The 24,227-nt window shown below is 39.9% G+C and overlaps 1 protein-coding gene across 3 annotated transcripts in view; it reads left to right on the top strand.

Moving 5' to 3' along the window:
• Nucleotides 1-12,898: 12,898 nt before the first annotated feature.
• NFIA (nuclear factor I A) overlaps nucleotides 12,899-24,227 on the top strand; it is a 576,588-nt gene continuing 565,259 nt past the window's right edge. For all 3 annotated transcript variants that reach the window (XM_072730767.1, XM_072730768.1, XM_072730766.1), the window contains exon 1: nucleotides 12,899-13,471. In XM_072730767.1, the coding sequence (XP_072586868.1) occupies nucleotides 13,376-13,471 (96 nt within the window). In that variant the 5' untranslated portion in view covers nucleotides 12,899-13,375. The remainder of the gene's footprint in view (nucleotides 13,472-24,227) is intronic.

Below are 24,227 nucleotides of genomic sequence, written 5' to 3'. Positions count from 1 at the left end.
ATTGAGATCTCACTCCCTCTCAGCCCAGTCCCTTAAGAAGCCCTGATGTAATCTAAGCTCTCCTCCTTTTATAGATAAAGAGCTTGCAGCCCCAAAAGGAAAAGGGACTCACCCCAGAGTATGCGGTGAGTTAGTGGCATTCTTGGCTAGAATCCACATCTCCCAGTTCCCAACTTGATGTTCTTCGAGTTCTCATTAAGCCACTTGAGGCTAATCTGGAAAATGAGGAGAGATAAAGGGTCAGGCAGTGGGTCGTGGAGAGAGGGGGACATATTTAAGACTAAACACCAGTCAACAGATTTCCAATTTCCATAGTTTTTTAATGCTTATTTGTTTTCATTATAGAAATGATATCCACTTATTAAAGGAGATTCTGAAATTGCAGAGAAGCAGGAAAAGGAGAAAAATATATAATCCTACCAGTTATATACACAACCACTAACGTTTGCATGTGTTTTCTTTCTGTCTTTTAATGAGTAGATCACTGAGCTTTCACTGAACTGTGCTCATACTGTATGTTCAATTTTATACCCTGCTTTATTTACAGTATAATAGCAATTGCTTCTCGGCCTTTTGGCTAAGATCAAGTGGAGTACAGTATAATAGCATAAGCATTTTCCATTTGTAAACATTTTCTTTCATGGCTACCTAATATGCTTTGATGTAGTTGTGCCATGCAGGACATTTTAAATTTTTTTTTTTACTATTTCAAATAATGCTAAAATGAACATATATCTGTATATATAATAGTTGATCCATGTTTATGATAGTGTGCCACAGTAAAATTATGACATTGAAGAATTTAAAGATTTTTTAAGTTTTTTGATAAATAGTTCCACATCATTTATCTTACTATTTTCTTATCTTATTTTCTTATTTTCATTGTTTTAGAATTCCAGAAAAAGAAAGTAGTGATTAATAATAATTATATTCACCATTATTCCCTCAACACACAGGGAGAAACTACTGATTATCCTGGTATATTCTTTCCCTATCTTTTTGAAAATACATACATGTATACACATTATTACTGAACTGCAATCATGGTATGGGTTTGGTTTTTGGTAAAAGAATTATGAGCAAATTCCCATGTCCCTAAATAATACTTGAAGACCAAATAGATTTTGTTATGATTAACAAAGAAAATCTATTTTCTTTCTGAAAGAAAGCACCAGTCAACAGATTTCCAATTTCTTTCTCAAAGAAAATAGATTTTCTTTGTTAATCATAACATTTTATCCGCATTTAACACCCAAACTCGTTCTTGTCCACCCCAAGTGCAACCATACCCATATCCCCATACCCAAATAACAGATTACATGCAGGACCACTCCGAATAGGACAATCCTCAAGGAATAATGTTGGTTGTAGTTCTCATGGGAAGTTTCTGAGAAATTGACCCTAGAATGGACCCTGGGCAGTAGCAATAGCAACCAGCATTTCTGCAGAGCTCAGCTCAGAGTGATGCTCCGATGTGCCAGCCACAGGCACATCTCTGGGCCCTGTAATGTAGGTCACTGGTTTTCATTAGAATATTTTTCCAAAAGCACAGTAGTTAAAACAGAAACTTTGGCATCAGACCACTTTGGGTTCAAATCATGAATCTACCTCCTTCTGGCTGTTTGGCTTGGATTAACTTAACTGCTCCAAGCTTTGTTCTTCTCACCTGCAAAACCGAGCAACAGGAGTAGCTACCTCATATGTCTGAAATGATGATCAGATGAAGACTATGTGCATAGAGTACTTAGTAACACACGTCATGGCAGGCTCTCAATCAATTTTAGCTATAATTATTTGAGAGAAGTTCTAGCAACTCACAGCTTTCTCTTCTCACTCACAAATATGACTTTCTCTTTCCCCATTAATCTATTAACAGGAAATATTTTTCAATTGATAATTCCCAAGGCAATTATTCCAGCAATGAATATGGCAACTCACAATGTTATCATATTTATCTTATCACAAATGTTATTAATATCTTAAAATGGTTGAAATAGTCATTAATTATTTTAATAAATAATTTTATTCCAGCATTTCCTATTCTCAGGAATTTTACATGGCAATATCTCTTTCAATTTTCATAAGCCTGTAAAGTTTTATTATTACCAGTTTTCAAGTGAGTAAACTGGCATACAGACAGTTTAAGAAATTTGCTGAAGGTCACATCACTAGAAGTTGAAGACTCAGGCAGGGTCTGAATCCAAGCCCACAGACTGCAGGCCCTAAGCCCCAACCACTAGGCCAGGAGTCAGCAAACCTTTCTCTGTAAGGGCAGATAGTAAATATTTTAGGTTTTTAGGGCCATATGATGTACACCATATGGCCCTAAAGTACTCTACTCTGCAAATGTAGTGTGAAAGCAGCCATAAGCAACGTGCAAACAAATGAGCATGCCTGTGTCCAATAAAACTTTATTATGGATACTGAAATCTCAATTTCATATCATTTCCATGTTACACTATATTATTCTTCTTTTCATTTTTTCCAAAACATTTAAAAAGTAAGAATTATTCTTAGCTTGTGGGCCATACAAAAACAGATGGTGAGCTGTAGATCCATCTACAGAGAGAATGTGAAGATCAGGTAATGTGAGACTCTCCAAGCACACTGGGCTATTTTCAGCTTACCAGGCTCTCCCTCAGGTCTTTGCTGTATTATTCTTTTCTAGAAAAAAAACTCCTGCCATCATCCTCCTTCTCATAGCTGTCTTTGCCATACTTTTTCATTCTTCAAACCAAACATCACTGTCACTTCTTGCAGGAAATGCAACCAACCCACCCTACCACCAGCCCTATAATCAGCTGGGTGCCCTTTCTCTGTCCTCCCTTAGCACCATGTAGGTTCCCATCACAGTGGCTATCACACTGCAATTGGGATGCCTTGCTTAACCTGCCCTAAGGGCAAGTGCCATGAAAGTGGGTTCCTGTCTTAATTATAATTGAACCTCCTTAGTAACTAGCACAGTATTTGGAATATAAGAGGTGCTCCATAAATGTTGGAAGGAAGGACAAGAGGAAAGGAGGAAGAGAGGGATGGGGGAGAAAAATGAAAAAAGTTCTCAACTATAAATACAGGTTCTGTAAGAGGATATAGGAAGGCAGGAGAGTAGGAAAAGAGTCCACACCAACCATTAGGAAAGAAGTGAAAGGAAAAGTTCCCAAAGTGCATGTGGAAATCCTATATTTGCTTCTCACAAGGGGCAGTCCACGATCCCCTGTAGAAATGGCTGACCATCGTGTTGGGACAGTGAAGAACAAGGCAGAAATAAGTCTCTTGAATTGTCCCATCAAGGTCCAGGGAAAAGGTACCAACTTAGAGATTTTCTGTGCCCCATGGATTCCCAAGTCATTTACATCATGTTCTCTGCTAGTGGAACAGAGAAAGGACAATGTCTCAAAAATCAAGATGGCTTCTTCTAAATATGTTATATTCTCATATATATTTTTAAATGTTATAGCAAATAAAAGAATCCAATTGATGGTGTAATGGGAACAGAAAGAGCCAGGATTAGTTGGGGTAGAAGAGAGCTAAAAGCCTTCTTTCAATGCTAAACAAATTTACTCATTTTTTTTCTGGTGGTTTGCATTTGTGCTTCATTTTAATTTTTTGTTTTTGGGGAATTTTTTTTAATTTAAATTCCATTTAGGGGGCACTGGGGTGACTCAGTGGTTGAGCATCTGCCTTTGGCTCAGGGTGTAGTCAGAGTTCTGGATTGAGTCCCGCATCAGGCTCCCTGTAGGGAGCCTGCTTTTCCCTCTGCCTATGTCTCTACCACTCTGTGTCTCTCATGAATAAATAAAATATAAATAAATAAATAAATAAATAAATAAATAAATAAATAAATTTCAATTTAGTTAACATAGAGTGTATTATTAGTTCCAGGGGTAGTAGTGATTCATTGGTTTCATATAACACCCAGTGCTCATTCTACTGGGTGATGGGCCCTCCTTAATGCTCATCACCCAGTTACCCCATCCCCCCAGCCACCTCCCCTCCAGAAACCCTCAGTTTGTTCACTATAGTTAAGAATCTCTTAAAAAAAAAAAAAAAAGAATCTCTTATGGTTTGCCTCCCTCTCTGTTTTCATCTTATTTTATTTTTCCTTCCCTTCTCCTGTGTTCATATGTTTTGTTCTTAAATTCCACATATGGGTGAAATCATATAGTATTTGTCTCTCTCTGACTGACTTATTTCACCTAGTATAATACCCTCTAGTTCTACCCACATCGTTGCAAATGGAAAACAGTATGGAGGTTCCTCAAAAAGTTAAAAATAGAACTACCCTACAACCCAGCAATTGCATTATTAGGTATTAACCAGAGGACTCAAAACTACTGATTCAAAGAGGTACATGCACCCCCATTGTTTATAGCAGCAATGTCCACAATACCCACAATAGAGAAAGAGCCTAGATGTCCATTGACAGATGAATGGATAAAGAAGATGATATATATATGATCATATATGTATATGTATATTTTATACACACACATATATATAATATGGAATATTACTCAGCCATCAAAAACAATGAAATCTTGCCACTGGCAAATTTGCTCTTTTTAAAAGATTATGGGAGCTTAGATTTATTCTCCAAGCTCTCCTGTAAAGCAAAGAATTTAATCATCCCCCACCATTCATACTTTAGGTTTTTTTCTTTTCTTTTCTTGACTAGGTACTCTGTAGAAGAGCTTCTTTGAGATGAAAATACAGGGACTATGAAACACCAATTTTTCACTTCACTGCTGCCCTTTGCTTCCACCTTCTCTCACCCAAACTCTTTCTCCACTGAAACAGTGTCCCAGGGAGATGCCAACACATCCTGGAATGCTTCTTCCAGGATGCTTTTTGGTGATTCAAATAGTGATCTGACTGCATGAGTTTAGAGTCACACTCCAGATCTCTCTTTCATTCACTCTCTGAACTCTTGCGTATGCCAAGGAAGGTACCTGCCACTGGACAACTGGAGAAAAATCCAAGAAATGCTCAACAGTGTCCTCATTGTCTTGGCTTTCTTTCCCTACCTTCCATTGTTCCTCAATGAGAAGGGGTGCTCCTGGATATACTGTGTAGATTCTGCTCAAATAGGACATAAAACCTTTTCCTCGTCATTTGGGAGTCTAATAGAGGTATGGACCGGGACCCATTAATTTCAGGCCCGAGTCACCACTAACTTGGCAGGTGTCTTTATGCAAGCCATTTGATTTCTCTGGGTACCAATGGATCCTCTGGCACACCACCTAGATCCCCTCCAGCTATTGGAAACATTGGAGCCTGACAGCTCTCAGCTAAAACCTCTCTGGATTTTGTCTTTGGCTGAAAGGTCCGTCTAGCCAAAAGTCTCTTCTTTTTGCCTGAGATGGCTCACATTCAACAACCAGTCATTGTGAGAGTACAAAGGCTTGGCCCACTTGCCCAATTTGGAACAGTTCTACAGGGCCATTCCAGCCTCTGGGTTCCCTATAGGATTACCTAGACCTCTGTTGGGACTGCATGGATTTGTAACTCCTCCTTCTTTTACTTCTCTGTAGGTATTGATCCTGGCAGCCACCCCAATAAAATTCTTACACACAAATTTCCCCAAGTCTCACACAAGAATCAAAGTTTGCTTTTGGGTACTCTACCAAGGACACTGGTCCTTAGTTTTCGCATTGATCCAGTAAGAGAGCTTTGCTAGATGCCTCCATTTCTGTCTGTAAACACAAGTAAAGCGCAATGACGCAACTGCCAGGTGTATAATATAATCAGCAGGCGCAGCTGTGGCAGGGTCTCATGTGCATCTGAATCCAACTGATTACAGAATTCAGGACATAGCTCTTCAAACATTGGGAAACAAGTGATACAGCAGCAAACAGAGACACTGAATATTTGGATGTCTCGATTGGAGATCTCAGAACTGGTTGGGTAATTCCAGGTAATTCTCTCTGTTGGGCCTCATTTTCTTAATCTACAAACTAACACGTTTTGTCATGTTACCTCCCTCTTCTCATGTGAAATAAATGTATGTGGTCTTTGCTTTGAAAAGAAAAAAAAAAAGTTCATTTTTGGAGAAATCAGACTCAGTCTCTCATTCACCATGAACCAAATTAGGTTCCTAATTATTCATGACTCTGTATGGCGCCCTCTGCAGGCCCTGCCCTCTGAAATGGTCTGGGGCTAGCTGGCATGACCAGAGACCCACCTCCGAGGTCACCTCCCCAGATCCACTGAGCTACTCATCCACCAAGGAGAAATCTATTGGAAGGTCACTCAAGGTTCTTGAGTACTCCCAGAATAACTACAAGGGAATAGAAACTAACATATATTGAACACCTGCTAAATTCTTATCACCGGCTTTGTCCTCTTACATATGTTAGTTCATTTAATTCTGACAACACTCCCTAAAAGTCAGCCATTGCCATCTCCATTTTACAGACCAGCCTGTAGAGGGCATGTGACAATCCAGAGTCATGCATCAAATGTGGAAGAACCACCACTAGGCCACCACCATGTTTCCATCACGCTGTAATAGAAGCACCCAAAAGCTCCTTGAGGGCAGCTCCCAAGTCTTTCTTATTTGTATCCTGACCACCTAGCCCAATGGCAAACATGAGTTACTAGATGCATGTTTACTACATTAATTAATTAAACCCTCCTGACTTCTCTTGCTATTTCTATTACACTATCACACAATCAGCTGTGCTAATTCACTTCCATATTTTTTTTAAAAATGGTCAGCCTTGAGAAAGATCAACCCCAAATGACAAACACGTATAGTCCCAACTTACATGGTGACAACCAGTCACTTGGCACCTTGAGGATTTAATAACTGGCCAACTCGCCTCAGCACTGTCTTATTTGCACGTGATTGGCTCACTTGGGCCCACCAAGCAAGGGCTCTCATTGATTATTCCTAAAAACCCATTACGCTTCTGAAAGCCGTTACATTTTAAGATGGTTTAAATACATCCGTCTTGTCTTTTTCAACCATGCCCACAAAAGCATCCTAAAGATATTTGATCATTCAATTAGATTAAATGAGGCCAATGTATAAGCTGCTGCCTCAGAGGTTATCATGCTTAATAAAACATACTTTATAAACCCCATGAAGACTGTAATTAGATTTACAAGCAGCCTTACACACAACTTTAACAAAAGATGTCTGAATGTTGTGCACGCATGTGTATGTGGGTGTGTGTTTTGTGAGTGCGAGTGTGCGTTTTAAGGTCCTGTTCCATAAGGATTATAGCTCCCCTGCTGTTTGGAAAAGATAATTTCACTTGTAACACTAATAACTTGAGCAGGGGAGAAGCTGGCCTGGTGAATGGAATGCACTTCACCGCACATCTTGGCTCAGCTAGAAATCGGAAACAGATGGTCCTTGCGGCTGGTTTCCCACTCGAGCCCGCTCACTGCCAGCCTGTGGTCTTCAGTGGGCTGCTGCTGGCAGTCTGTGACTTGAACATAGTAGGACAGTGGCAAAAGAAATCAAATCTTTTTCAATGAGCAGCAAGTTATAATGAAATTTGACAGATCTGACATTCTACACCCAACATCTAGTTAGAATATATTAACCTTTTAGTTTTCTTAAGCGCCTTGCGTAGAAGTTGTGAATATACTTATTAGAGGGTTGTGCTGTATGCAGTTTTCCTTTTTTTTTCTTTTTTAACAGGGGGCAGAGGGTTTAGTCCAATCTTGGGTGGCAGCTGGTTAACAGAAAATGCAGAGAAAGTCCAAGTCAAAGAATTTCTAAATGAAAACGAAGTATAAGAACTGCCACTAGGAAGAAAATGAATTCTTTGCAGGGCATGGAGGGTGAGTTTCTGCTGAAAAAAAAACATCAATATTTTTCTTGAGAAAAAAAAATATCTATATATCCTAGTTCAAAAATCTGGGCAATCTCTGGGCATATCATTAAAACGGATGGGGCTGTCTGGACCCCCTGGCATTTTCTTCAATTCTGCCCTTTTCAGCTTTGTAGCATTTGCTTCTGCCATACGGTGAGAAAACCATGCCAGGTGACTTGGGACACTGGTTTTATTTAAGTCCCCACACTCATGCCCAGTAATGATGTGTACCTGTTCAGAAGACTTCGATACTTTTCATCAAGTAGGGATAAATCTGCCACCAAAGACCTTGGCATTTTTCTGGGCTCTGGAGGAATTAGACTATCTATCCTTTTGTGTAGATTCTTCCTCTTATTCCAAAGCTTCCGTGTGAGTCCACATTCATTTTCAGGGTTAGACACTGATGTCCTGAACACCATTTTAGGATTTTCCACCTGATTAAGGTTAGAAAAAAGACCTAGGTATTAATAGTAGATAATCCCTCTTCAATACAGGCTTTTAAAAAGAGGTCTTAAATACCCCTTGCCCTAAACTAAACTTCTCTACAGTGTCAGCAAAAGTATACATTTCCAATTTTCATGATTTCCAACAGCCTAGCTCTCCAAAGCCATAAACATTTGTTAAGCCTAGCATCCAACTCTACGAAAGAAATTTTTTAAAGTCTTCTGAGAGCTACCTTATTAAAGTAGGAAAAATCTTTTAGGCAAATAGACATAGGGTTGAATCTTTGATCTCCCTGCTGAGTAGGTATCAGTAGGCAAGACTCTTTCTTTTTGACCCTGATCTGCAAATTCAAAATAATAATATGAACTTCTGGGATTTTTGTGAAGGTTAAGTGACTTATCATACCCAAAGTCACCTTAAAAAGTACCTGGCACATAGCAGGTGCTAAGTTCTGTTATTTCCGCTTTCATAGTTTGAGAGGCAACACCAGAGTGGTGAAACTCCAAAGTCATAATTCCTAAATCCTTCCATCTCTAACTCCAGGACCCTAAACAAATTGCTTCAACTCTTGGAGCCTGGGTTGCTGTTGTTTTTTAATTTGTAAATGGGGTTAATGATAGATCCTACATCATGAGGACCTCTCTGAAAATAAAAAAGATCTCAGAGCAGCACCTGGCTCTAAGGGAAAGTATTCAATACATGTCAGTTGTCATTATATGATGCGTTGAAAATCAGGTTACTCTTCTAGAGTTTCAATTTTCCAGTGGCTCTAGAAACAAAACTTGAAAAAAAGAAGAAAAAACATTAATTGCCCACGTTGCAGAGGTTGTTGTTAAATGGGTAAGTGAATGACTGAATGAATGACATATTCATTAAAGATTAATAACAATGCAGTGAATTTACATGAAGTACCAATGAATGATACAGATAAGGAAGGCAACAGAAATTCAAACGCTCTAGAGATCACTGTGGCCTGGGGTCTCAAAGAGAGAAGTTAACTTGCAAAGGCAGACGATGCACTAGGAGAGGCAACAGTTAGAGCCAGAAAGAAAAGGTTGTGTAAATATGAGAAGAATACATACAGGGTGCTAAGAGCTGCAACGGGGCAAGGTACAGATAATTAGAAGACTATTAGATTTATTAGGCTGTTGTTAGATCCTCAGATCAAAGAGAAGGGACCTAACCCAGCCTCACCAGGCAGGATCATAAAGGAAAAAGGAGGGGATTTAGCTCAACAGATGAATAATAACAAAACATCGATAACAAAATAGTAACATTGCTTGAGCACTCTAACATATGAGGAACTATTGAATTTATGCATATTTTTTGCTAAGTAACTATCCATCTATCTACTTAACTAACAAATTATCTTCAGTTTCCTATTTAGGACACAGAGAATCAGAGAGGTTAAGTGATTTGGGAGTGGTCACACAGTTAGTAACCAGCCAAGCCAGGATAAGGACAATTGAACTTCAGAAACAGTGTTCTCAACCACTCTACTTACTGTCCAGCCTCTGAAAATCATTAATATTCCATTTCATGTTGCCTTTTAGCAGCATCTGACAAACGCAAGCCCCTCCTTAGCACTGTACACCTGTCGGCAGCGGAGGCTTTGGGGCCTTTATCCAAGTGCACTGTAGCAGATACAGATGGGACTCCCTCACCCCCTCAGCTCTCCGGGGTTCTTCCCATTCATCAGAAGGAGGTAGCCGATTTGGGGCGCGTTGGCCACAAGAGCCAGGAGTCCGGAGAGTGATTTGCTCTTTGCCAGAGGTTTCATGCTAGGGGAAAACGATTCCCTCTCCAATGCTCCCCACAGTCACCAGGCCGTATTCCTCATGCCGCGCGGAATGCCCAGCGGTTTAACCCACCACTTGACTTCAGAGCCAGAGGATTCCCACTTCTTATAAAACCTGCTCAAGGGAAGGAAGAAAGTCCAAATCCTGATGGGGCTATTTCTTGATGACGGTCCCTTTTTTGCCTCAGATTCATTCACGTGCCGTGGAAAGAAGTATTCAAATGACAAGAGTTAAATTCAAAACATGTAGCCACTTTCTGTTATATTTTTTTTTCTGACTGAAAGCAAACCATTTAGATGTTTGTTTCCAAAAAGGCATCTGTCAGCAATCAAAGGGGAAAAATGCATAAAGCAAATGCAATTGTTTGGAGTAGCATTTCCTGGATCATGTTAAATGCTTGAATTGCTCCCTATTATGCTCACCAAATAATTTTATTTCCCACAATAATTGCAATATTTAACATGTTTTATTTAATCTTGTTTTAAGGCTATTAACAACGGGCCACACTGTGAAAAGACTGATTGCTGTATGAGAAAGGACAGCTTCCACCAGCCTCTTAGAGAACAATGATAAAGTTAAATGCACCTAATTGTTCTGGATTTAAAACACTATTATCCAATAATATTTCTCATTTCTTTGTTCAAAACTACTGTACCATCTCCTGTAAAGCCTTCCTGGGTGCCTCCATCATTCACAAAGTAAAATCTGGACTCCAGTGTACCTTGTGCCCCATTCATTCATAAATAATGGACACGCACAGGGTGTTCCGAGTCTCAGAAACGCAAGAGCTCAGATAAGGGATACCTCCAATTTCAGAGCCTGCTGTAGGACATACTTAGAAATTGTTCAGGCTGTGGGCTCAGGAATCCAAAATGCCCATATGCCTGCATGCCCTGGAGAATGCTGAGAAGACCCTAAAGCGAAGACACTTTGGTTTTGTCCGCTTTTCAGAAGCAAGTAAGAGAGGATGAAATGAAATAGGAGGTTGATTCAAGTGCAGAATGCTGCTTCATTTCTTTTCTTATTCTCTTATTCCCTCTCCCCCCGCCCCTTTTTTTTCGGGTTTATGTTATTTTACATTCTATGTAGATTTTCCAGCATTTTTCCTTCTCTTTCTCTAACTGGTAAACTGCAGAAAGGCCAGGTCATTTTAATGACACTGCAGCTACACAAGGCAATAAATGTTTTGGCTGGCAAGCTCAGGGCAAGATCCTAGCAGAAGGTACATTTGCTTGTGGACACTGAAGGTAACTTAACATTTCCTATGCTGCTGCAGACTCTTTTTCTGAAAAGAGAGCTAAGTCCAGAGTAATAAAGAACGTAAAGATGCTTCTAAGAGTGACGGCAATAGCCATAGTTGATAATAATTCTCAATACCACTTCCTACTCCCATATTATTAGGAAAAAAAAATCCCATCACGATGAGGGATGGGAGAGAGAAAAATGTCTTTTTGTTACATTTGCGGCTCATTTGGTAAAAGCAGTCTGTGCATGATGCTTTAAATTATAAAACATTTCAGATGCAACTGGATAAAATTCACTTTACTGAAGTTATTTTTGTCAAAACAGCTATTTACCTTATGCTAAATGGTTAAAATAACACCTACTCAGGAAAAGGTTAGAAATAGGAAAGCAAATGCCACCAAATTTCACCTTTTATAAAAGGTGTCCTGAATAAGTACATCTAAATATTATTCAGTTGAAAATGTGACTAGAAAAAAATCCACAGGATAGTTGGGCTGTAAATGTACAACTTTTTAAATAATCACAATTCAATCGCCCTGAAAAATGCTGTAGATAAATTCCCCCAGGCTCGGGAGTGCCTATACAGAAGACCTGCAGTGTAGAGAACTGTAATATCATTGCTAGGTTCTTGGGGATCAAGAAACCACTTGTATCCAGGAAAAAAAAAAATAAAGGATGTGTCTGGTACACGGCTCTTATAAAGGTATTTCTGCAGTTCCTAGTTTCACACAGTTTGAAAGAATAAAACATAACAAATACAAGGTATTTTCTCTAGTTCTTCTCCCCTCTCAGTCCTTGAGTAAAATGACTTGAAATTCAGCAGTTGCCTGAACTTCTCACTTAAAAAAAAAAAATCATTTTTACAGTCACTCTTATTGGTAGGACCGTGCTGTGGTTTATTTTTTTCCTCTAAAGAGAGGATGTGTGGTTAAAAACCCCTGTGAAGAACATGGCTTGGTTACAATAAGGAAATCAGATGTGATTTTCCCTGAATAAGGAAGTACTCATGTCAAGTTTAGCCTGAATTGTGTGAAACTGAATTGATAATGACTGATCACTTTATTCACAGAGAAAAGCTCAGAATCAATTAAAAAAAAAAATAGAACACCAAAAAATAGAGATGGCGTGCAGCCTAGCCTAGGTTAGAACTTGTGAAATATCAGTAATGTATTTCCTCACATAAAAACACACACCTAAATACGATGCCAGCCAAACCAAAAATCAAAGGACTCAACCACTGTTGTTTCATGTTTATATTCTTCACAACCAAATTAACTAATGAGTTAATCTTTTAAAAATAAGGTAAGAAAGGAGAAATATTTTTCTCTAGAATTTTTTTTTTCACTCCTTGGAAAACCTGTTCAGCTGTTCCCAGATTTAGTTTTAGACTTTTCGCTTTGCTTCCAATGAGATGTGTAAGACAGGAAAACTGAACTAAACATTTTTTTAAATGCACAGCTCACGTTCTTGAGAGAAGTGGCTGTGAAAAACAGATACTGAATCAGACCTAAAGTCGAAAGGGGGGGGGGGGGGGACAGGAAAAAAAAAAAAGCCCAAAACATCGCATGATAGTCTCTAAGCAGTTCCATCTGTCAAGCAGAAATTTTAGGCTAATAGCCTGTGGCGATCTCCCTCCGCAGTCCACTACCTGCCTTTGTCCTATTAAATCTCTTTATTCTCCTTAAAAAAAAAAAAAAAAAGAAAAAGAAAGAAAGAAAGAAGAAAAAAAAAAAGAGGGGGATTGGTTGTTGGAAGGAAAGGAAAAACCTTGCAGACCAAAATCATCTGAGTGATGAAGCCCTAATTTTAACCGCCTCTCTTTGATGTGTAGCAGTGGGTCCTTGTTTTTTAAAAAGGAGAGAGAAGACAGTGCTAGGAGCAGAAGACTTTTCATCTCCACTTCACCTTGCCACTGGGTCTGTGAGAGATTGGTTCATTGTCAAGGAGATTTTTTTTTTTACCCATGATTCCATATGGTATGGACCGGACTACATGTTGCCCCACATGCCACTGCAAATGTTTTCTCAATTAGGTGTCTTATCTCCCGTGAGTTAGCATCAGATGAAGCTTGCTGACAGCGTAATGGCAGGGAAAGCTTCCGACGGCTCCATCAAATGGCAGCTCTGCTACGACATCTCGGCCAGAACTTGGTGGATGGTGAGTTGGCAGCCGGGGCTGCTTTTTTTTTTTTTTTTTTTTTTTTCCCTTTTCTACTTTCCCTCCCTCTTTGACAAAATGTCCCAGACCTCACATTCATCAAATTCACATTTGATTTTTTTCACACTCTTCAGTGAAGCAGCCTCACACTGCTTCCTCTTGCCATCCTCTCTCTGCCACTCTGCGACTCGAGTTCCCAGCAATGCTTACCCTGGATTTCCATGGGACAGTGTTTGAGAATTGTTGGGTTTTGTTTTTTGTTGTTTTTTATTATTATTATTCTTTTATTTCTTTCTTTATTTTTTAAGTAGCAGAAGTTTTAAGGTGGAGGTGGGTATTTTAGCTAAGTCGGTCTTGGGGTTAAAAAAAAAAAAAAGAAAAAGAAACATTTGTCCTGGCCCCATCAGTTTTCTCTCTCTCTCTCTCTCTCTCTCTCTCTAGCTTTGCAACCCCCTTTACTTTTGTTTTCAGGGACTGGGGGGTGCTTGGTTTTTCCTTGGCTGGGGTATTTTCTGAGGACGAGTGTTGGAGCTGGGGAGATGCAAGCCCTGGGTGAATTCCCATCCTGCCCAGTAATTGGAGTGCCTGAAGTCACCTGTGGGAGAACTCTGGGTCCCCACTCCCTGTTTTCCATCCAGGGACCCGTAGCTCTCATCTAACTTTTCCCCCATTTGTTTATCTCAGAGCAGGTCTTAAATCTCTAAGGAACTCTAGCTCTGAGTTGGAAAAGACCCACACACTCTATCTTTTCGTTTTGCTGGGTCCAAATAAAGTTTTAATAAAGTTCTACCATGAAGCCGCAGAATGAGTTAACTCACATGTCATGGTCAACCAGGCCAGACAACCTTTGACATCTTGGATCTCTACGAGGTAGAGTGAGTTGGGAGGGAGCACAATGGCTTATTGTCACGGGAGATGCGAGTCCTGTGAGGAAGAGAGTCCTCACATCGTCACTGCCCTCGTTAGGGTGGTGTCCGTTAAGGATTACTTCGTTAGCAGAGCATTTCTAGTTTTCCGTAATTATTATTCTTGTGGCAAGCGTGAATTCTTCCAGGGAGTGAAAAAAAAGTTTGCTGCCAGGACAATGAATGTATTATCCGTTCCTAACTGGACCGTGAACTTCAGCTCATTTCACATAGATATCAGTTTAAGAAAAAAAAAAAAAAAAAAAAGGAGAGAGAGAGAGAGAGAGTGATGTTGAAGGGAGAGACTGGCGAATGGAATTACAAGACAGGACATGGTCGGTTTCATTGCATGATCTGCGGAAAGAGTTCTCCTTTCCCCTTCCTGGACCAATGGTGGTATCATTTGGGCAAGATTTAGGAATTCTGAGGACTGAGAGACTATTAAAAGTGAGCTACTGCAGGATTCTATTCGGCTGCTCTCGGGGTACAGTGTGTCCATCCTAAGGACCTTTGAGTAAAGGTGGTTGTGGGTATGTGTATACATGTGTCTTTTAACTTGTGATTTCTTAACTAGACAACAGAAACTTTGCCAATGATTTCAGGACAATGTTACTTGTACTTTTTGATTAATTAGACTAGCAGTAGACTATCCACTCGGATCCTGAACTATTCAGGGCACTTATTTTCCCATTAGAGTTTCTGCCAGCAAGAACAAGGTTTACTTGTTTGCCATGATGTTGCCTATTGCTTCGCCTTGTGCAGCTTGTTAAACACCAGAAATGAATATACTGATTGGTTTAGCTATTATTTTCTAAGCTAAGTTGTAAGCCTTAAAAAAAAAAAAAACAAAAAAAAAAAACCTGCGCGCTGATGTCATATTCTGGGTGACATTCTCCTTCCTTGTATTTCAAGAGCTCATAGATTTTATAGACTGTTACTTTTTATGGCAAATTGTGTTATGTTTTTTTTTTTCTTGCAAAGATCACCAAATGCTCCTCTTTTTTTTTTTTTAACTTGGAAAACTGTCATTTATTTTTTGTAAAGTTTACTTGGAAGTTGCTTTTCATTTAAAATTGTTTTACAGATGTTTTACCGCCGGGAATATAAAATATAAAAGTGGTGGAAACATTTAGCAATGCAGTTGACTAAAAATAAACAATGCTGTAAGCTCACATGCTGCTGTTTAGGCTGCATACTACAGGAAGTTTCTCTCGACTTCAATGCTTCTAGATCTTTGCTTTGAAAAAGGGTGAGAGATCAGAGTGCTCTTTAAAGAAGTTGTAGAAGTTACCATAGAGAATAAATCGATTTTTTATTTCCCTCCAAGGTGACCACATACCACAGCATTTTAGATTTGCCAGTTACAAATAATTCTAATGTAAATTTCCCACTGTTGATGGGAAATTGAGAACTTTGATGAAGGGGGGGGAGGATTAATTAAAATAAGAGAAATCTTGCCTTTTCTCTTAGCTCTCCTCTTTCCTTGGCTAGAATTCATTCCTTCTCCCTCCATACCTTCACCTCACTACCCCCAAACAGTATTCCGCCCCCCCCCCCCCGCCAAAAAAAAAAATTTAGACTTGCCCCTGGCTGATATGACTCTTTTAACCAAAGGACAGTACAAGTTCCGAGTTTCACACTAAAAGCAAATAAAGCTTTAAAATTACCTCATGCGTCATCTGGCCGCACAGACTCCGGGCTGCATAGTGGGAACCTCCGCTTGGTCCTCCCAGCAATACAAAGGCAACTCAGTGAATGCCCCCTCCGCCCGTGGAGGCTCGGCCTCAGCTGCCAGCACCAGGATATGCAATTTTGCTTTTTAATGAATCGTAAACAATTTGTATGGCAAATGAGTTTGTTTGTTTTAGTTTGGGGGCATATGTTGGGCCAGTTGTAGACAGCCATTACCTACTCCAAAATTTTCGGTGAGAATGGATACAGCCCCAGATCATTTTTATTTTTCTAAATAATAAAGACCCACTAGAATGAAAGAAACTGGTTAATAAAAGGCTGAGAATAACAACCCCTCTCTCGTCTTTCCCTCTTTATCCCCACCCCCTATCATAATGCACCCAGCTTACAGTAGGGCTTTAACTACACTTTTTTGATAACGAACTGGAGGTTGGTGGATTAAATTAATTGGGTTGGTGGAGTTTCTTTTTTAAGTGTAAATTTTCGCTTTGTCGTCAAAAGGCTACTTTTGTTCAAGAAACAATTATTTTAAAATGTGAACTACTAAGAAGGGCCTTCTTTACCTTTTACTGCTCTTTTGGGTTGAAGCTAATGTTTTCTTGACAAACATAAGATCTGAGAAATGCTAACTACACTTTTGATATCAGAACGGAGTGAGAGAGGGGTCCTGACATTGAAAACTCAAATGAAAACTTTTACTCCAACCCAAAGAGTTGTAAACACAACTTAGAAGTTAACAAGCGACCAGGGTTCGAGCATGTACATTTTAACAGTAATTACCTTTGGCGCTGCCACTTAGGAGAAATCTTTTGATATCTGAGCCACTTCTCTAATGCTTTAATCATGCAAATCAAGAAATAGATATTGCATATCAACCTTCATCTAGCTATGTTGTGACATCTCGATTTGAAACCTTCAACGTACAACTAAAGAAAACCCTCATAAAATTTTTTTCCACTCCAAATGAAATGGAAGCACCCTGGAAGCATGCATATGCTTCAAAATATAATTCTGTCCAATGGAATTACCTCCATTCTACCCACATGGCATTAAAACGAAGGCAGTATAAACAGCCTCCTCTTCCTAATGATTTACTGATAAGGTATTATGGGACTATTTTTATGTGAATTACGCAATGCGCTTGTCTTGCTTCTTCAATCCCATTTAAAAACTCATAGTTACTTTGAAATGAAGGCTATTAAATCATCATGCTATCCGCCCCCGACCCCCCACCCCATGCTAGATTCCCAAGCACTTATTTTGGAAGCATTCTTTTTAGAAACTGCCATGTGAATTTTTCAGTCAAAAATTATCCATCATTTAATTCAAATTTTTACAACTCAGACTCTGTGTACTAGGAAAATACTTGGGTAGCAAGGATATGCTATGTCTTGGAATGTAAATGCCTTTTTCTAAAGTAAATATGTGTGTTTACCAAGCAAGGTACGTCTGGGAAATACTGTCTTACTATGTTCAACAATTCAAAAAACTCTCAACTCCAGCCTACTTCTCGAATGATTGACAGCCCTAATCGCTGCAGTCACAAAACTAAGAACTCATAATTCATGCATCCTTTTGTTGTTGTTATTTGCTTGGATTCACAACTTAAGTTTATTCATCATTTCAATTTTTAAATTGTTGATTCTTAGCTGAGCCACTGTTGTTAATGATTGTCTTCTATATTCCTCTGAAGACATTGCCTAATGAAGATTTTTCTATGCTTTTTGCACTAGCTCTTTCGTGATGTTGACTAAAATAACTTGGAAATCGCTACAATGGCTATAAATGAAAAGAATCAAAATGAGGAGATTCAGTAAATAATAAATCATATCCTATTCTCAGTACCCAGTATATTTGCAAAAGGAAGTGTCCGTGATAAACATATTTATACACATTCTATTTCCAGCATTTGCACACTCTGCCGGTACTTATTTTTAAATGCACACTTGTCCTATTTTTATCTACCATTATAAATATGTGTGACTATATTAATTTCCAAGCATATGCATTCACTTCAAAGATTTCCATGCACTATTATTTCCTCACAGTATTAGCAATAATTGATTGCAAGCAAAATCTGAATAGTGTTTTTTTTCTCTCACATGTACAAAGAAATTGTTCTTATCACCCTTTTTAGGTTAGCCTTATACAACATCTTTTAAAGTACCACTTATTATGCTTAGGGAGAAGCAAATACTTTAAACTATGTTCCTGGGTTTTTTTCTCTGTAATCAAATTATGATCCAAATGTACTTCATTCAGAAATGTGATTGGTTACTTAAGCTAGCCTATGTACTTCTACTATCTTTTTAAAAAATCTTGATTTCCTGTTATTACGCTCATATTTCTCCTGTGAACTTTAGACTGTAAAATAAATGCTTTGTCCTTACTTATTTTCTAGTTGATTTTCCTTCACCTGTCCTGAATATTGTCAGGAATGTTTCTAATTTAAAACCAAAAGAATCAGGGGCTGATTAGAAGACAGGAAATTGGAGGATTAAACTGTCTGGTTGAACTTCCTTTACTTATCAGCACTCAGTAACTCACCCTGGATTACAAACTCAACAGGACAATTTTTGCAACACATTATTCCTTCTGGATGTTTACATATATACGGTGCATGTGAGGGAGTGTGTATCTGCATGTGTGTCTACATACACAGACTATGTGTGTCTGTGTGTACATTCATGAGTATGAAGAGAAAAGAACCAGCAGCTGGTAGTTATAAGTAGATGTTTTTACGTGGAATAGTTTTAAACCAAAGGGGTTTATACTATGAGCATGAAGGTTCATTCCAAGACTATCATCCCGGGATATTCTCAAAACTTTCTTATTAAAACATTTCTGTGAAACAAGCAAATCAGGAAATACTCTAAGGGAGAAAGCAAGAGGCACTCGTTTGGAAATAAAAAATAGATGGCCGTAGCCCTTACACCATCCATGTCTCCTCAATTCTGCTCAAAATTCTGAACACCCATATTATTAAGTACAGAAGGTGTCCCAAAAGGAGCAAAGGAGTTAACTAAGAAGCTTCCAAAGCCGTGTTGAGATCTCCTTAGCACCTACGGAGAAAGGAAATCTAGCTTACAGCAGGTCTGACGGGTCCAGGTGAGCATATATTGTAAAATGGGGGTTTGGCAGGGAATGAGATAACAAATCAGGACCAGAGGGTAAGGATTCATCTTATCCCATTAGGCCATTTAAAACTGAAAAAAAAAATAATAAAGACAAACCACCGTCCTAGATTTTTACCATGCCATATATTTATTTGCAGAGCGGTGTTCTAGAAACTATGCTGAGAATTATTTTCCCTGACCTCATTCTGTTCACCTGTCTTGCCCTCAATAAGTATCTGTTGATTTGGCCTAAGAGAACTCTAGAATAGCATGTAACAGTTTTTCCCCAGCTTCTAATTGAAATGGTGGGTTCTACTGAGAAAAATAGAAGATGAGGAAAAGTGGAATGTATGGTTTGGCAAAATGAGTTGGTCAGTTAGACCGGTGGACCTGGGAGTGAAAACTTGGGAGCTTGTTCCAACAGTCTTTGATTTATTCACCAAATATGCATCGAGCACCTATGAAGGGCCAGGGGGGAAGAGAATCAGCTGCTGCCTCTGCCAGCTGCCATCATTCAAGCTTCAAATGTACTAGGGAGCCAACCTCTCCGTACCTGAGGATTTCATATTAACAGATAGCATTGATTGAACATAAGCTACTGCCAGAATCTGGTTTAGGTACTCCACATATTTTTTAAATTAATCCTAACCATAAACCTATGAAGTGAGCATTACTGCCCCACTTTATAAACATACAAGGGGACCAGGACTCCAAAGAGGTTGCTCGCTGCCCAAGGACGTGCACACCTAGAAGGAGCTGCTCACACTGCAAGAGTCCACTGACTTCAGGCTGCACTTGTCACAAATGAATCGATCCTTTTGAGTGCTAGAATGGTAACAGAATTCAGAACTTTCCAGGATTAGCACCATCCATTCCTATGATGGTATTGTGGGGGCACAAGCCTGTTGGCTAAATAAATGGAAGCAGAGAAATTAGAATGTGTCGAAAGCAAGATAGGACCCAGGCCCTGTTCCAGAAGAGTTGTGGGAAACAAGTTCCTAGTTTGTAATAGAAACATCCTGAATCATCACGGACTACAGAAGCTCCTACTCTGATGCATGTGGTCATTTCAAAATACACCTTTTTCATCAGAAGATGGATGGTTCGGGGAAACTCTGTGTGTTTTAAGTCCTTGCTGAATGTTAGGGACATTTTTTTCTGTAAGCAATTTGATCTTTATTTAGCAGATCTTTCACTTGCAATTTTAAATGAAACATACCATTTTAAAAAGGCCATCCTTCCAAAGAAAGATTCCTGGTGTTTCAATCACTCTAATAAGCAAAAATGCCTATATAGGACATTATTACTGTTTAATATTTTTCATTGCCACAGGAATTGCTAATTGAAGGTTTATTCCAACATAGTTTTCTATAAGAGAAGACACAATGTAGAATATATATTGCCTAATGGCAAAGATCTTAATACAGTCACTACAAGTAAACATCTATTTTCCAGACAACTGCTGACTATAAACAATATGTCTCAGCCAGAGCTCTTTAATGGTGCCACATGTTAGACAGATTTTTTATTCCTCATAATCCAAGTTCCTTTTGTGATCCTTGATGCGCACATGATATTACCCTGCTGACTGTTTGAAATGGATGATAATTGGGAATAAAGACCAGGTCAGAGGTAGGGATGCCTAATCCTGGGCAGAGCAGCCCTCCACCAAATCGGAGTGCAGAGCAGCCTCAGAGAGGGAGGACTGGCACCCAGAAACTGAATCAGACATTCAGTAAATGTGGCTGACCCTTCTCACATTGGTAGATACCACATTATAAGCACCATCTCCCCACAATGACCAAGTGTAGACAAAATCTGTACATCATCTAGGGTATGTTCCCAGGATGGCCTGATCTTCCTCCCCACAAGCCCACATATTCCTCCTCATCCACCCTCTCCTTCACAGATGCGTAACCTCTAGTCCTGCTGATGAAATGTCTCAGCACCTGGATTTGATAAGCTCCCTTCAAATGTTGAAAAGATAAACATTGTGGGCTAAATAATTTATGGCATCTATTCATTTAAGAATCAATTAAAATCATTATAAATTGCTTTATTGTGTTTTATTTTAAGCAAAACGGCAACCTCAATTCTCATTTTTGTAACCATGTGAGAAACGACCTGGTAACAGGTGCTGTGGCCTGGACTCAGGCCCTAGTAAATAGGAGGGAGTCTTTGAGCACTTGTTAATAAGTTGCCCGACACTGAGTTACCGAGTCTTGTTGGTAGAACTGCAAAAGAAAGGGACAAGTGCAAAAACCTGAGGGGGGAGATTACCATAGGGGAACTGATAAAATTTCTCAACTGAAAAGTCAAGAAATAACAAAGTCTAACTAACACAGGGAGGACACAGACACTAATATCTCCAGACCAAGCAGGTGAACTCAGTGTAAGACAATGAGACAATAATGGACATAGGGGGCAATGGTGGGGTTGGTGACAAACCAGAAAGTGATACCTAATTACCACTAACCAACTAACCAACGGTAGCAACAAAGCTGTAATAACCAAACAAAACACACCTGCCACCCCGGGCCTAAAGCTAGTGAGAGTACACCATGGATCAGAAGCTGGAATGGGAATCCAGCATCCAAGTGTTTCATTCCACAAAAATCAAAGAACTGAAACGCAAATACCCCAAAGAGAAGGATCATGGTCCCCAAAACCATACAAGCTACACTGCAAGCTCACCCATTCACATCTGATCCTTTTTTCCTGGCAAACTTCCACAGGGGGGAGAAGGGACACAGAAGACCACATAAGTTTCTAAAATATGGAAAGTGGTTAGCAGGAAGAGGACCTGGGAGATAGTGGAGGACGCACACGGAATGCAGAGCAGAGAGCCTGGTGGTTGCAGAGGCCCCCCTTGCTGAGCCTCACCTGTCCACTCCAATTCCCTCTACTCTGGCACCAGATTTCTCCAAGTGGCTTTAGCATCTCGAGGGGCTCCTGGGCTGTGGGTTTCAGAAGACGCTTCTTCACTAGCATACAGGCTGATGCCCATGCCCATTTTTTTTCCAGCCAGCAAACTCTATCTTCCCGTTAGGCTCAGGCCTTCTCCCTGAAGCCTTCCTGGATTCCCTAAGGCGAAATGAGTCACTCCCCCACCCACCCACCTGCCTCACAGCCCTTTGCTCACAGTATCATAACACCAGTTAAATTATGTTGGGGTTTTCTTTTTTACCATCCAGCCCCATGATGTTGCTTCTTCCTTAAGAATAAGGTCTAAATTGCACACTTCTATGTCTAGCCAATGTCTAACTTGTGGCAAGAACCCCCCGCCCCCAAACAGTGGTTTCATGCAGTTCAGCAGGAGTAGTTGGAGATGTGAGAGTAGCTAAGGCTCGTGGGCCTTTCAGGACTCTGCCTCCCCCCAGCATGAACCTCTAGACTACAGGAGATCGTTCGGCCAACTGCTGTCCTGCCAGGTATTTGTGGAGATTTCAGAGTACCCTGCGTTGGCCACTTGCTCTGTGTAGACATCAAGCCCCCAAAGTGCTCTGCACACCTGTGAGCTAATCCTCAAAACATCCCTGTGAGATCAGTATCTTACCTCCACTTCACCTATGAGGAAACCAAGGAGGGGTGAAGAGACCAGACAGGAGTTAAAGGAACCCTAAAGCTGTGCTTTTCACTCCGACACTGTCATGACACCTACATGCCCAGCACTGTCACCCTCTAACTCAAGCTCCAAAAGGCTCCAGGATAATTAAATGGAGGCAAAGTTCCTCTTCATTTTACAGAGGAGAAGGCTAGAGCCCCAGAGGCTCAATTTCCCTGCAAGTCCAAATCGTCAGGAAGCCTGGGCCCAGAATTGGGGTCTCCAGTGATCTTTCTACTAAATACCCAGGGTGGCAAATCACAGTGTACGGCATTGTTTCATTAAAAGCACGCAAGCATTTTCGCCCTCTGAGGATGACAGGAGATTTTCATTGTTTTTCTTTCTGCTTTCTCTGTATTAGTTCTTCCTTCTGCAATGAACACATGTTATTTATTTATAAGATTGATAATTAACAAAGTCATACTTACAGAAGATATTAGTCTTATTCTCATCGAACTCATAAAAATAGCAGTAGCACCAGATGCAAATATGCATGGATGTCAGGAGAACTTGGGCACTGAGGATGTGCATATTTTTGAAGTTGAGTGATGCCCATTTCTTTCATTTAATTCTGCATTTAACTAGTATTGTTAACATTCCCTTTGCGGGGCATCAGGGTGGCTCAGTGATTGAGCATCTGCCTTTGGCTCGGGGTGTGATCCCAGGGTCCTGGGATCGAGTCCTACATCGGGCTCCCCGTGGGGAGCCTGCTTCCCCCTCTGCCTAGGTCTACCTCATGAATAAATACATAAAATAAAATCTTAAAAAAAAACCCACTCTCTTGCTTACAATAGGTCATGTACTTTCTTCTCATTCCCCAGTGTAACAACAGTCAAAAGCCCGGATTTCAGATTCAGGCAGACCTGAATGAATCCTGGCTCTGCCTGGATAAGCTATGTGACCACAGACAGTGACTGAAAACATTCTGAATAGGTTTCCTGAAACTGGGAAGTATTATCATCATAGTGCTCTTGTGAGGATTCAATGAAACAATGCGTATTACACAACCCAGACATCTGGGGGGCATCCTACTATCCTCTTGCTCACTCCGAATATCTAAATCAAAGTAAACCCTGTTGAAATTCCCTCTTAAATAATTCCTAAGTTCATCCACTTTTCTCCACCTCCACCACCCTCCCCCAGTCCAAGCTACCATCTTGTCCAGGCCACATTAACACAGCAGCATCCTAACTGGCCTCACTGCCCCTCTCTTTGCCTCCTGAAATTTATTCTTCACATTTAAGGCCAAAGGACCTTATCAAACACAAGTAATCTGTCATTTCAATGAATTACCCTGTCTCTTAAAGAAAAAATCTTTAATAAGGCCTGTATGGTTTTGTCTCTCCCAGCCAGTCTAGGGCCGTTCTTCTTCCTCAACCTATTCCAGCTGGTTAGTTAACCTTTTCATTCCTCAAAATCCCCCAAATCCCAGATCTGAT

This window comes from Vulpes vulpes, chromosome 12, assembly GCF_048418805.1.
Source record: "Vulpes vulpes isolate BD-2025 chromosome 12, VulVul3, whole genome shotgun sequence".
Lineage (NCBI taxonomy): Eukaryota > Metazoa > Chordata > Mammalia > Carnivora > Canidae > Vulpes > Vulpes vulpes.
Note: the sequence above shows the minus strand (reverse complement) of the source record. Positions and strands in the feature narration are given on the sequence as shown.